This window comes from Triturus cristatus, chromosome 3_1 (assembly GCF_964204655.1).
Source record: "Triturus cristatus chromosome 3_1, aTriCri1.1, whole genome shotgun sequence".
Classification (NCBI taxonomy): Eukaryota; Metazoa; Chordata; class Amphibia; order Caudata; family Salamandridae; genus Triturus; species Triturus cristatus.
This window is the reverse complement of record NC_140583.1, coordinates 829,917,106-829,930,929: the sequence shown is the minus strand read 5'-3', so window position 1 is coordinate 829,930,929 and position 13,824 is coordinate 829,917,106. Positions and strand designations below refer to the sequence as shown.

The following is a 13,824-nucleotide window of genomic DNA, read 5'->3' as shown; positions in this document are numbered from 1 at the left end:
CATCCTTCTCCACCGTGTCGGACAGGCGGGCATCCAGGGCGTTGCTCTCGAGTGGGTCAGGTCTTTCCTCACCGGGAGAACACAGGCGGTCCGCCTTGGTCCCTACACTGCAAAAAAATCTCTCACATCCTGTGGTGTTCCCCAAGGCTCTTCCCTCTCCCCGCTTCTCTTTAATCTCTACCTCCGGCCACTCATTCAATCGCTTCTGAAATGGGACATCGTCACCTATAACTATGCTGACGATCTCCAAATCATTTTCCCCCTTAACTCACCTAATGCCATCACAACTTTCCATGGTGCCATGACTCATATCCAACTCTGGATGAACCAGAACCAATTAAAGTTGAACCCCGGTAAAACTGAGCTCCTACTTCCCGGACTCAGCGCCACCTACTGGGGCTCACAGTTCTGGCCGCCGGAGTTCGGCTCCCCCTCCCCGTCCCAGCAAAATCAGTAAAAAGTCTGGGTGTCATTATCGACACCGAGCTTTCTCTTAGTGCTCAGGTGGGAGCGGTGGTCTCCTCCTGTATGTTCCAACTTCGGAGGATCCATAAAATCCGCCACCTTCTCCCCCCGGCAGCACTCACCCAAACTGTCATTTCACTGGTACTCTCCCGGTTGGATTTTTCCAATGCCATCTATCACGGTTTGCCACAATACCTGACTCAACGCCTTCAAATCGTTCAGAACCAGGCTGCCCGCCTGATCCATGGAACACCTAGATGGCAATCAGCTAAACCTCTGCTTATGAACCTGCATTGGCTCCCGGTTGAGCGAAGGGCTGCCTTTAAGGTGGCTTGTCTCACCTTTAAGGCACTTAATTGCCCCTCCCCTGCTTTTCTAAAATCTACCATCCGTCCTCACTGCCCCACACGTAATCTTCGATCCGCCCACCGCGACTTGCTGATCACCCCCAGGAGCAACACTAAGAGATTCGGCGGACGCCGGTTCTCTCACCTAGCCCCCGGGCTCTGGAACCTCCTCCCTTTCTCTATTAAATCTTGCTCCTCTTTTCTCAAATTTAGGAAAATGCTAAAAACTCACCTCTTTCCCACCCCCACGTAGACTCTGTTCCTCTACCTCCCCCTCACTCTGTTCTGTCTACCAGCGCCAGGAAGCTTCGGTGTCAGTGCGCTTTATAAGCATCACTTAACATAACATAACATACTTCAAATTAATGGTCCTCTTCAAGAGACACAGGGACAGCGAACTTAGCTGAAACTTGGTTCGTACTCTGTTGATGAGAAATGCCTACAACTTGGACTTGTTTTCTGAAGAGAGATAGGTGTGGGACCTTTACTTTTTTCACAGTAGAGTGGCTAGATCCAGTATCAATCAAAAATGATAAAATGATACAGGGTGGCTATTTACCATTCTATCTACATATGGCCCACTCTGATCTACCCCCCCCCCCCCCCCCCCCCCCCGTCAGGCACCATCATTATAATTGATCAGAGTACAGTCCAGTGGGACTGTCAAAACCCAGGAACTGTTGGAGAAAATTAGCAAGAATGAAGATGTTCTGTAGAACCTTTGCGTTTGGATTCAAATTATATATTTAGGTAACCATGCTTTGTTGCATCATTGGGGGTTGGGGCATATTGGCATTATATGACCTTTGAAATGGCATATTGTACATTGGCACCACCTTCATACTTGCATATGAGCATCATTCTGCATTTGATATAGATTCAATCTACATTCTCGTTTCCAGTGGGCCACCTTATTACAAATATGACAAGTAATGGTCTTTTTCAACATATTTATGGAGGTACAAGTTACAATTAGCTCAGTAAACTGTAACTGGTGAAATTCACAGTTTTTTTTGTTTTAGAACACAGTTTTTATATTATTATAAAGCCTTACTATAATGTCTCTTTAACCTTTGTTTTGTCGGTGAATTTCTATGGGTTTTTTAACGTAGAGTAAGATATCATTATTATACTTCCTGTGTTTAAAAAACACATGCACACAATCTTCGTGATTTCCTGTTGTAAGTTGCCCAGCCAGTTCTATCTGTGGCCCCTTGTGTGCCCCTTCTAAAAATAATTTCTAGAGATGCCACTTTGTAAGAGGCAATTCTAGTATGAAAGAAAAATACAAAACTGTCATGTTTCAGAACTGATGATCAAACAACAACAAACAACATTCGGACAGGGGGCGCTTTTCTATCACAACTCAATGTAAACAAGAAATATGCACAGGTTGCTTCGGGAAAGATAAATCACTCATACTCTCTTCCTCTCATTACTTTGTGTCCTTCATCTAATCACTGGGAAGAATAATCTGCATTTAAAACCGTCAGAGCTAGCACTAACTACAATAATCTAATGCCATGTGCCATTGAAACTGTGCTATTAATCTTTGACAATGTATAACTTCTATAAGTTAGAACACGTTTTAACCTACTTAAGAGGAACTGCTGCACAGCGTTATTGTCTTCAAGACTTAGCTGCAGGAAGAAAGGAAAGAGGACTGTGGCAGTAAACAGAAGTGATGCAAATTATGTCTGCAGCTCTATGGGAACAATGACAGGAGATGCCAGTGATTTGCAGAGATCTAAAGGCTATCACTTATGTGATTGATACACGCAAGCCCTCCAGGAAGCCCCCACAACCCTTCTGTAAATAAATGTAAACAAACTCACGGCTAGTGCTCTGGCAATAGTAGGATGCTGACCTTCTAGCCTATTATCTGCCCTACCCCCCACCACCCCCATGCACCGGGGATACTTGTGCAGGCAGCTAACAACCCAGAGGGAAGAAGAGGGGCAGCTGGCATTTAAACATAGCCCTGAAAATATCAACAGAAATGTGTTTCTGACTCACTTTGGTTGCCGAAGACACAGCACAGATGTCTGTGGAGAGGAGTGGGAGATGGAAAGTGGTACAGCACTTTAGAGGGAAGGGGGCGGCACATCAATTAAGTGTACTTTTCAATCGTACAATAGTCCTTTGTCACTGAAGCACTAGAAAGAAAATAAAAATAGATGGGGTAGGGGAAGGAGGGAGCAACATTGAAAGTGCGTGGTAGAGGAGTGAGTAGGTATTTGCCTAGAGCAGTATCACACGAGGGAGAGAGCTAGAAACATATGCCCTCTCTTGGAGTGCTGGAAGCAAAAGGAAAAATAGTTCTCAAAAGTGAGCAGTGGAAGGATACAAATCAGTCAATCAAAAGGATGTTAAAGAGGCCTTATTCTAGGGAAAGGACAAACACAAGAAGAGGAAGGTAAGCTATTGAATAATAAGTATTCAATAAGAAGCAAGCACTTGGTAAGCAATGGGCAGGCTCTAAGCCCCACAGTACGTTTTTTGTAAGCCCACAATAGGTCTTTCACGTCCAAACAGCCTACTCTTTCCTGGTAGGAGAGACCTAAAGCTGATTTCAGTAGCACGTCGCTGCAGCATAGTCACCTCCGGGCAGCATCATGAAAGAAAATTCCCACAGCTCTTCATAGTAAGGGACTGTCTTCACCCTAATGTGTTTTTTAAACCAGAATGCACAGGGGACCTCACGTGTCAAGTTCACATACTTTTGTTACATAAACAAACTGCTACACAGTTAACATAATAGATAAGAGGAGGAGCCTAGCGCGCATCCAAGATGGTCGCGTGAGCACAGGGCTCCCCGGACCCTTGCTGCTCCTCGGAATTTATCCTGAGAATATCCTGATGTGGTTTGTGGAATCTGGCAGATGAAGACCGGATGAGCACGTATCTCTTTTCAGAACTCGAATCGGACCTGGGAATCCTGAGTTGTCGTCGTTCGAACTTTTGGGACCCACCCGACGGAGGTGCCCGGGGCGAAGGTGAACCGTGGAGCCGTGTCGTAATTGAACAACAGCGGCTGCAGTGCGGTGCCAGTGGCCGCTCTACCACTTTCGGTTTCACTTTCGTACTTCAGGGGGCTGGCCTGCGACTGCAATTGATGTGGCGGGGTATTCCCCTGGCCTCTGCGCGAGGCCTTGTCTCCACCTGCCACTAGAGTGCCCGTCGCCTTGGGTCCCCCCGCACCGCTATATTGTGGTCTATGGTGAGGCGCTGGTCTGTGGTGCCGGTCCCCCTACGACTCTTGATCGGCGATCCCCTTCGGTGTCCGTGACCACATGGGGGGCAAGGGGGGCCCCGAGGGGCGTAAGACTAAGGCCTCCCTCCGCGGGGGACCGGTCCAGGCCAACAACATGGACCGTTACACTCAGGGCAGAGGGTCCCCTGGAGCGACCGGCCCCCCCCCCGGATGCCGTCGGTGGTGGCACGACCGTCTCTCCGGAGCTCTCCCTGCAGGACATCATGGGCGCCATTGAGGGCATCAGGGAAACCATCGCCACGCAATATGAGGTCCTGGCCCGTAAAATCGACACGGTGGCGATCGATGTCACCTTAATTCGGGCAGATCTCTCCAAAACAAATGAGAGGGTACAGGCTCTCGATGTGCGGACCTCCACCCTTGGTACGGATGTGTCGGACCTGCAGGCCGCGCTTGGTGACATTAAGGCGGTCAACGACCAGATGGCCCGGCGGCTGGAGGACTTCGAGGGACGGGCCCGACGCAACAACATCCGTGTCATAGGCGTACCGGAGTCCTCCGACAGCCGACCGGTTGACCTCCTGGTTGAGGAACTCATCCTCCAACAGTTGGCCCCTGCTGGCCTAAGTAAGTTCTTTGCCGTGGAGCGGGCACATCGAGTTCCGGGCGGTCGGCCACGGCCGGGGGCCCCCCCGAGGCCTATCGTGGCCAAACTGTTCCACTATAGAGACCGAGATGCGATTCTACAGGCCTCACGGGTCCACGGCCCGGTGCGTCATGAGAACTCATCCATTAACTTTTATCCGGACTTTACCCAACTTGTTCAGAAACAGCGGATGGGATTCCAGGGGGTGAAGCGCCGTCTCCGTGAACTGGGCCTAAAGTACTCTATGCTCTACCCTGCAAAACTCCGGGTGGAACATGAGGATCGGACTGCCTTCTTTGACTCTCCTGTGGCCGTGAGTGACTGGCTGGACTCGTTGCCGGACAGAGGTGACCGTCCCGGGCCCTCTGCGGGCGCCGAAGGTGACGGGTCCCCTTTGGAGTAACTTTTGGTCCTTGATTTTGCCATTTTGCACTGTTCATCTGGGTTTTACTTCTTTTGTTCATTTTGTCTCACTAGGACCAGTGTGGGGGGCGGGCGGGGACGGATCCCTTTCCTCCTCCGGGGTCTTTTCGTAGAATGGGGTTAGTAGGGCGACAGGCACACTGCAAGTTGGGGGGGTTTTCAGGCCCGCAGGGGTGCAGGGTGGGGGGAGTTGGGATTTTTGGGGGGGGGTTGGGGGGAGGGAGGGGCTGTTTTGCTGTGTGTTTTTTGTTTACAGGGCGAGGTATTGATTTTTGTCCAGATACGGGAACTGTGCTACTGACGGGGGGGCCTTTGGTCTATTGGAGGGGATGGGGGGGGACGGGTTGAGACTGATGTCATGGAACGTCAATGGGTTGGGGGATCGTATCAAACGGGGTATAGTACTGCAGTATTTGCGTCGTCTTACTCCTGATGTGGTGTTTATCCAGGAGACGCATCTGGTGGGCAATGTTTGTCATGCAATGAACAGGGGAGGATACCGCCTCGTGGCCCATTCTGGTTTCACAACTGGTTCCAGGGGGGCGGGCATTCTCCTGCGATCCTCACTTCCGTTGGATATCACTAGGGTAGTCTCGGATGACAGAGGGCGCTATGTGTGTCTGTCTGGGAGATGGGAGGGGCAGCCCCTTTCCCTGGTCTCAGTCTACGTCCCCCCGGGCCTCCAGAACTCCACCTTCGCGGACTTGGGTCGAATGCTGCTTGAACTTCCGGATGGCCTTTTGCTTATGGGCGGGGATTTTAATTCGGTGGTTTCGGGTGACCTGGATCGTCACCCACCCAGGGCCCTCCCCGCTGCCCAGGCATGGCTTGGTGGCCTGCTGGATACCTTCGGCCTGGTAGATAGCTGGAGATTAATGCATCCGACCCAATGTCAGTACACTTTTCACTCTGGGGCACATGGGAGTCTTTCTAGGTTAGACTATTTCCTTATGCCCGCGGCACAGACTAGTCGGATTCGGGAGGTTAGGCACCTGGCGCGGGGTATTTCCGATCATTCCCCGCTGTGGCTGCTCTTTGACGCCGAGACGCGGTCTGCAGGGCGGATTGCTCCCATTAACCCGTGGTACCTGAGAGACCCTATGACTCGCGACAGCCTGGTTAAGGCTATGGACCAATACTTCCTTGAAAACGAGGGGTCGGTGTCGTCCGCAATGTCCCTGTGGGAAGCCTTTAAAACCGTAATCCGCGGACACGCCCTCTCCCAGATAGTGGTGGCTAAGAAACTCAAGAGTGAGGCAGTGGTGAAGCTGGAGACTGACATTTCGGGGCTGGAGTCGGCCTTGGAGGCGGGTGTCACACCGGGCGGGCTCCATGCCCTCAGCCTGAAACAGTTTGAATACAGGTCTCTTGTCACTGACGCCGCCAAAACGTTGTATAGGGAACAGCAGGGTCGATTGTATGATGCCGGGGACAAGGCGGGAAAGTTGATTGCATGGCTGGATAGGAAGGAGAGAGTGAACCGAGTGGTCCCGGAGCTGTGTGTCGCGGATGGAGTGTGTGTGACTGAGCCTGGTGAGATTGTGGAATGTTTCGCTGACCACCTCCGGGCCGTGTACTCCCCGGTGACTGATAGGGATGAAGAAGACTCTCGCCTTCTGCTGAGGGATATTGCTTTGCCCGGCTTGTCTGTCGAAGACCGTGAGCAGCTGGACGCCCCCTTGTCTGTAGATGAAATAGCAACTGCGATTCGGTCCCTTCGTTCGGGCAAGGCGATGGGTCCCAACGGTCTGCCTATTGAATTATACAAGTTGCGCCCGGATAAACTCGCGCCCTTCCTCCGTCGTATGTTTCAAGAGTCCCTTGATGCGGGTTCCCTTCCTGACGACCAACGTCTGGCAACGATAGTCGTGATCCCTAAGGAAGGTAAGCCACGAGATCGCTGTGCCTCCTACAGGCCTATTTCGCTGCTAAATGCAGAGCCTAAAATCCTGGCGAAAGTCCTTGCCAACCGTTTGTTGAGCGTCATCTGTGATTTGATTCATCCTGATCAATGCGGCTTCATCCCTCACCGTAACACCGCTCTTAACTTGCGGCGTCTTCACGGCGCCCTCGCCAGGGCGGAGTACCTCTCCGAACCTGCCGTGCTGGTTTCTTTAGACGCCACGATGGCCTTTGACACCATCGAGTGGCCATTTCTCTGGGCTGTCTTGACCAAATTCGGCTTTGGGGAGGGATTTCTTGGCTGGGTGAAGCTTCTTTACACGGGACCCATGGCTCAGGTGGTAGTTAATGGGCGGGTCTCTCGGCCCTTCGATCTCGGTAGGGGTACGAGGCAGGGGTGCCCGTTGTCCCCTCTGCTCTTTGCTCTTGCCTTGGAGCCGCTCGCTGCTTGGCTCCGCTGGGAGCCCTCGATCAGAGGGATCCGGTGGGCCCCGGGCTTCGAGGATCGGATCTCGTTGTATGCGGACGATATTCTCCTGTATCTCACCTCGCCGCGGCAGTCGCTTAATGTTCTCTTTGATGTTCTGACTTCCTTTGGGAGAAATTCCGGTCTAACGATCAACTGGTCTAAATCCTGTGTCTATCCTATCTCTGGTGACCCTCCTCTCTTGCCGCCTCGGCTTCCGATCCAATTATCTCTGTCCGGCTTTAAATACCTGGGAATATACGTCTCGATGGACCCGGTGGCTCGCTATGAGCAGAATCTCCTGCTTCCACTTCGGCGTTTGAGGGAGGACACGGCTCGGTGGTGTAGGCTGCCCTTGTCCCCGCTGGGTCGGGCAGCGCTGTTCAAAATGATGTCCCTTCCCAGATTTCTCTATGCACTCCAGAACTCCTTCGATGTTATTCCGGTGTCCTACTTTCGGGAGGTGGAGAGCTTGCAGAGGAGACTGGTGTGGGATGGACGGGCGCGTATCGCTCTGGCGAAGCTTACTCTCCCCTGGTACGACGGGGGCATCGCGCTTCCCGACATTCGCAGGTATTATTGGGCCTCACAGCTGTCGGCCATAAACCATGCCACGTATGCGCCTGGCTTGAATCCGGCGTATGAAATGGATAAATTCCTGCTTCCCGGCGGGAACTATAACAGGGCACTTTACTCCAGCTCGGCGGGACGGACCCTTACGGGCCCTACTAAGATTGCGGTACGGATCTGGAAGGCGGCCAATGTAGCCTTGGGCTGGAGTGAGCGATTAACATGTGCTACTCCTCTGTTTGCCTCCGATCGCCTGGGAAGCCTCTGGACAACGAAGGGGTTTGAACGTTGGGACACGATTGGTATTAGTAGAGTGGGAGACCTATGGATTAAGGGTGCTGTTAAAACATTCGCGGCGCTCCAGAGCGAATACGAACTTACGGAAAGGGAGTTCTTCCGCTACGCCCAGATTCGGCATGCCCTGCTCTCTGTTTTTGAGGAGGGGACCAATATCCCGGCTTCTTCGCCCCTCGAGGACCGCATACTCGATGGTCATGTCCCCGACAGTACTATTTCATTAATTTATAAAAAACTTATCAATAATCGGGCTGACCTCTTGGTGCACCTCCGGGAGGCGTGGACGGGGGATGGGGTGGAACTGGACGACGAGGACTGGCAGTCCGCACTGTCGTCCCCCAAGGAAGTGGCCATTCCAGCCCGTCTCCGTCTGGTCCAACTTAAGATTCTCCACCGGGTGTATGTGACGGGTCCCCGTTTGGTCTCGATGGGATTTTCTGAAGACGGGCTCTGTAAGCGGGGATGTGGACTCAGAGCCACCTTTCTCCATATCCTTTGGGAGTGTCGCGAGGTGGCGGAATACTGGCGTCGGATTCATGTGGTCATGGGACAAGTCACCGGGGTTGTGCTGCTGCCGGAGGTGCGCCGCTGTGTCCTGAATGTGTGGGAGCCCAATGATTATAACGCGGCTCAGACTCGGTGGGCGGCCCTGGGGAACATGATTGCCAAGAGAGATATAGCGCAGCTTTGGGGTTCCCAGCGGCCTCCCACCGTGTCCGTATGGAAGGAGAACATGGACTGGTGCATGTTCAGGGAGAAGACTGTGTATGTTGCTCGTGGCAAGCCGGGGGCGTGGGGTAGAATCTGGGGGCAATGGAATGCGTATCGTGGGGGTATCTGTGTTCCCCCCTGGTGGACACCGACATTGCCTTGTCCCCCTGACCCTTGATGGTTCCCTGCGACTTTTGGGATAATCGAATATAGACGTTCCTCTCCCGTGCCCCCCCCCCCCGACCTATTATTACTCCTGCCTTTTAGTAGCTATTTGAAGATCAGAAGTAGAGTCCCCCGGATGTAGCCTTACCCACTTTTTTTGCCTTTACGCCTCGCCTTTTGTTTTTATTTGTTATTTATGTTAAACCTATGTATCCTGCTTCCCTAGGACTTTCCGGAGTCATGTACGGGGCTGGACCCCGGGAGTCGACTACTGCCTTAACCTCTGTATGATCCTTCCCGAATCTAGCGGCCGGCCCCGGTGGTTGTAGGCCCATTCTTGTAATTGATTTATTGTTCAATAAAATTTTCAAAAACAAAAAAAAAAAAAAAAAAAAAAGATATGGTTTAATTCTTGTCTTGATCATGTAATTTCTATATATGAAAGATGAGCCAACAAGTGTTACGCGCTGGGGCAATTCTTCCCAGGGCTTTTTGAAGGCAGCAGCGTTGGTTCATATGAAGGAATCGCTATGATCCATTCTCAGGGTATTGGACACCTGAAATTATAGCTGGCGGTTAAAATACTGTCAGCTGGGAGATGATGTGGTTTTTGGTCACTGGAGATACCTTGTGGTTAAAGCGACAGGTCAGCAGAAGATTAAAGGTAATGCAGTTGGTGATTGGTAGATCAAGTCAGACTGGGGCTGCAGCATCAAAAAAGATTTTCTACAGCCATGCCCTCTGAGTACTGTCCATCTCTGCAAAGCTTTATCAAAACAGGTACAAACAAATCCAATGTCTTGATTTTTTTAAGTGTATGTATTGTGTAAAATATAGACAAGTTGATGGATTTGTGATTTAGTGTATGTTTGGATTTTTGATTCCAATTTGGGCTTGAGACTTTGGTGTCAAATTAATACACACACAGATATGATAGAACATAGAAAGGCATAAAAACACCCGAGACCACTTTTCTATCCACTCTCCACAAGTACACATATTCACCTTAAAAAACAAACTTATTGACCATGTCAGTGCGTATTCAATCTGATTTTCATTAGATGTTTGGTAGGTATCATTTTTAGGACAACTGCATTTAAAAAAATCTCCATAGTATGTGTTACATTTTAATGAGGATTGAAAACGTCAATTTGTGTTAGATTATCATGTGTCATAGGTAACTGTATGACTGTTGCTGAAATCTCTAGCACACTTTAAAAATGGTTTCAGTAAGTTGCCACAATTTCTAGACAGCGATGGTAAGTGTGTACCACTAAAACATTTATTTTGTTTTATAGTGAATTCTCTTTTAAAGGCTGCATTTAATACCATCGCGATTGAGAAGGAGAAGCTGAAGCAGGTGGTCTCTGAGCACGATTATTCTAGTCACAATTTTCAAGTTGTTCGTCTCCGCCAGTCACTTTCTCAGGTATTCTTTTCTGCATCATTCCGTTTCACCTCAACTGCATAGTAAAGTGTTTTGTTCAAATGTTGTGTTTTAAAAATACCTAGAGTGCACAGTAGTCGGTGTAATTGTTATGTCTTGAGTCGTAGAACTCTGATTTTCGTTTCACTGCTAGCTTTGCAGCATGAATTTGACAATCTACAATGGTGTGTACAATGTTGTGACATTTCCCTGCTTTAAGGCCATAAGTCCTTGAATTGCATGAACAATTGTGACAGCCTGCCTTGCATTTGAAGTTATGCTTGAGCCTTTGTTTTTCCCAACACGGACACAACATCTGCAAGCCACCGAATGTCCTCCCTATATCTTTAGTTTTCTCACCAACAAAGCCTTTTAAGGGTACCCCCACCCATAGTGAAGGTGCTAGAAACTCTGCATTAAGCACGTTTGTGTTTATCTCTTCTTTATGGAGGTTGCTGAGGCACTAGTGTTTTTCGGTGTCATTGCTACTCTCATTGAAGTTCACGTGCTTGGGAACTTGCTCAGCCATTGATGGTTTAACATATTTAATTCTTGTCTTTTGTACTACATTTTGTGGAGAGTAGTCTAACTTCTGGAGAGGCTTGGCGTAGCCACAACAGAGCGCTCTGACGTTAGTGAAGCTTGAAGATTTATTATAGCAGATAACCCGTCCCCAGACAAGGACTGCTAGTTGTTTGTTAATGGAGTTATGTTTTCGATCAGATTTAGAAAATATTACACCATCCTCATCCGAAGGCTTTTGCTCTGTATTTGAAACTCCATTTCAAAGGTCGCATGGACTAGCCCAGTGAAAAGAGCAAATTACCAATTTAAAGGTAGAAGTATCAGCTTGTTTAGTGTTTTCAATAAAATTAACTACTTACCTCTATCCTGTTGCATGGAGCACCGCGTATCACTTTCCTTCATAAAATAGGGCGTCCGTAAACTTCTTGTGCCACTGTGACCTTCTGCCCTCACAGCCTAATAGCATCACCCTTATCTGGAGGGTAGACCACCAGACCAGCTCCAGACCTCATGCATGAGCCCAGTCCCTACAGCTGACATAATCTCCCAGATGAGACAGACAAAACTACCCCACCTGCGACATTCTCAAATGTCCAAGATTGCCCACAGCAACACCGGGCAGACCCACGTACAGGATGTCAACTCGCACCAATTGCAGTCTGCAGTTCCTCACAAGGACAGTGGGTCATATGCACTCCATTAACAGTACATCAACTCTCGGGGTACCAATAGTTATTTGTAGGCCCTACCTCCCTCATTGTTGTGTCACCTTTCGCGGAACAGTGTGTTGAGTTGAGAGCTGAGGCTTGTTATCAAGCTCAAGTAGCACAAGCAGCTCCCATACCCAAGTCTGCACCAAGTCAAAGCATTACTTACTACTTCCCGAATATGTTACAGGTATTTTCACAAATTCATAGCCCCATATTTTCTTAAGCCTCAGATGGGAGTCCTTAGTGAGAGCTCAGCAGAGATATATCAGTTTGAGTCTGCACCCTGGCCATGCCCCCAGACATTTGTTAGCAACCCATGTCTGTGCTTAACTTTGTCATCCTTTTCAGCTCCTCCAATTTGTTTCCTGGTGAGTCTGAATGCTGAAACATATTTCCATTGTCTCGTGTGGCTGGATGTTTCTGATGCAGTTCCAGTGCCCGTCAACAATGCCCATATCAGAATGTTTTAATTGGCTGTCTCACCTAGCTGTATTTCTTCTTAGTTTTGCCACAGTAACTGGGTTTGAGATTATTCACAAAATATAATTTCATGTTCTACATACGTTTTAAGAGGGCTCTCTGCTTTGCACCACTACCAGCGGTAATTTTGTGTGTTCTCTGGTTAACATTTCATCTTTTGTATTGTCAGGCGACCATCATTGATTTAATCAGTTGGTTATCACTTCTGATGGAACTGGTGTTGCGTTGATTGTGATTTCTTCCTGTTACGTTCATGTTGTGTGGTGGGAAAAAGGCAGATACTTCTGTATGTGGAGATGTCACAAGGTTTCATGCCGGATTCTCATCCAATGGTATATGCATCAATTTTTGTCTGGCTGAGTCAGGTTCAGAGCCGGGCCTTTGGTGCTCCAGATCTTTGCATATTTTTTTGGATTGGTATATTTGGAATATTTAGCCAGAATCTCTCCGGCTTTGCAGAATTTTTATGAGCAGGGAAGTAAGTCTCCTTTTGAGTTTGTGATGGTGGCCCTCAGGTGTAAGGTGTTATGCCTGTGTCTGTCTGGTGTATGTGAAATGGATTTGTGTTCTTCTGAATGGAAGCTTATTGCTGTATGTGGTCTAGTATTTTTAACCTGATTTGTTTCTGAAGTTTTACTTTGGGGTTAAGGCAATTGTTGCAAATTGTTTCAAAGCTAATAATCTGACATTGAGTAAAAGGCTGCTGTTTGTCATATGAATCATGCATGTTCTACATTTTGACTTAATTGTTTACTACAGTAGTTCAATCAAACAGAGAAATGCCCAAGATAGAAAAGACACAATAGGCATCTCAGCAACAATAAGAACGATACATTCAAGGAATATATTTTTTAAATAAAATGTAAGGCTATACGTAAAGAGATAAATGAAAGAAGCTAGACATTCATAATGATTTTCTAATTATTGTGGCAGGGGGAAAAATTATATACGGGGAGTAAAAAGTAAAAAGTACAAACTGTCCCTTTATTGAGTTTTTCTTTATGTAGCGTCCGAAAAAAGGAGGAACAGTTTTTAAAAGTTGATACTCAGCAGTTTCTCTTAAAGACAGAGACTGACATGGATCTTACAAAAAAATTTGGACCTTGAACTTCCAGATGGCATAGTAGCCTTCGATGATAATGATGAAGTTGCAACAGTTTGTAGAGCAGCATTGGCTGAACTTAATATCATTGGTTGGTTGGCTGACATTGAAGCTTGAGCCGCTACATATTGAAGTGCAGCATCAAGAGAATCCATGGATGCAGACACTCTCTGTGTTCTGATTATTGCCCGAGGAGATGATGAAGCATATGTTGCCAGGGTTGGAATCTCATTATATGCTGCATATTTTAGAATTTCCATCTGCATAACAGTGCACTGTTATCATTTGAATCACTTCTCTCATGTTCCATGCCACTATTATCTGAAAGAGACACGTTAGTGATAGATTCCTTACCTTAGAATATCCCCAGGCGTC

The 13,824-nt window shown here is 48.4% G+C and overlaps 1 protein-coding gene across 4 annotated transcripts in view; it reads left to right on the top strand.

Annotated features, from left to right (window-relative positions):
- OSBPL6 (oxysterol binding protein like 6) overlaps positions 1-13,824 on the top strand; it is a 690,319-nt gene that overhangs the window by 465,353 nt on the left and 211,142 nt on the right. For all 4 annotated transcript variants that reach the window (XM_085645216.1, XM_085645218.1, XM_085645217.1 and 1 more), the window contains one exon: positions 10,505-10,635. In XM_085645216.1, coding sequence (XP_085501342.1) covers positions 10,505-10,635 — 131 coding nt within the window. The remainder of the gene's footprint in view (positions 1-10,504; positions 10,636-13,824) is intronic.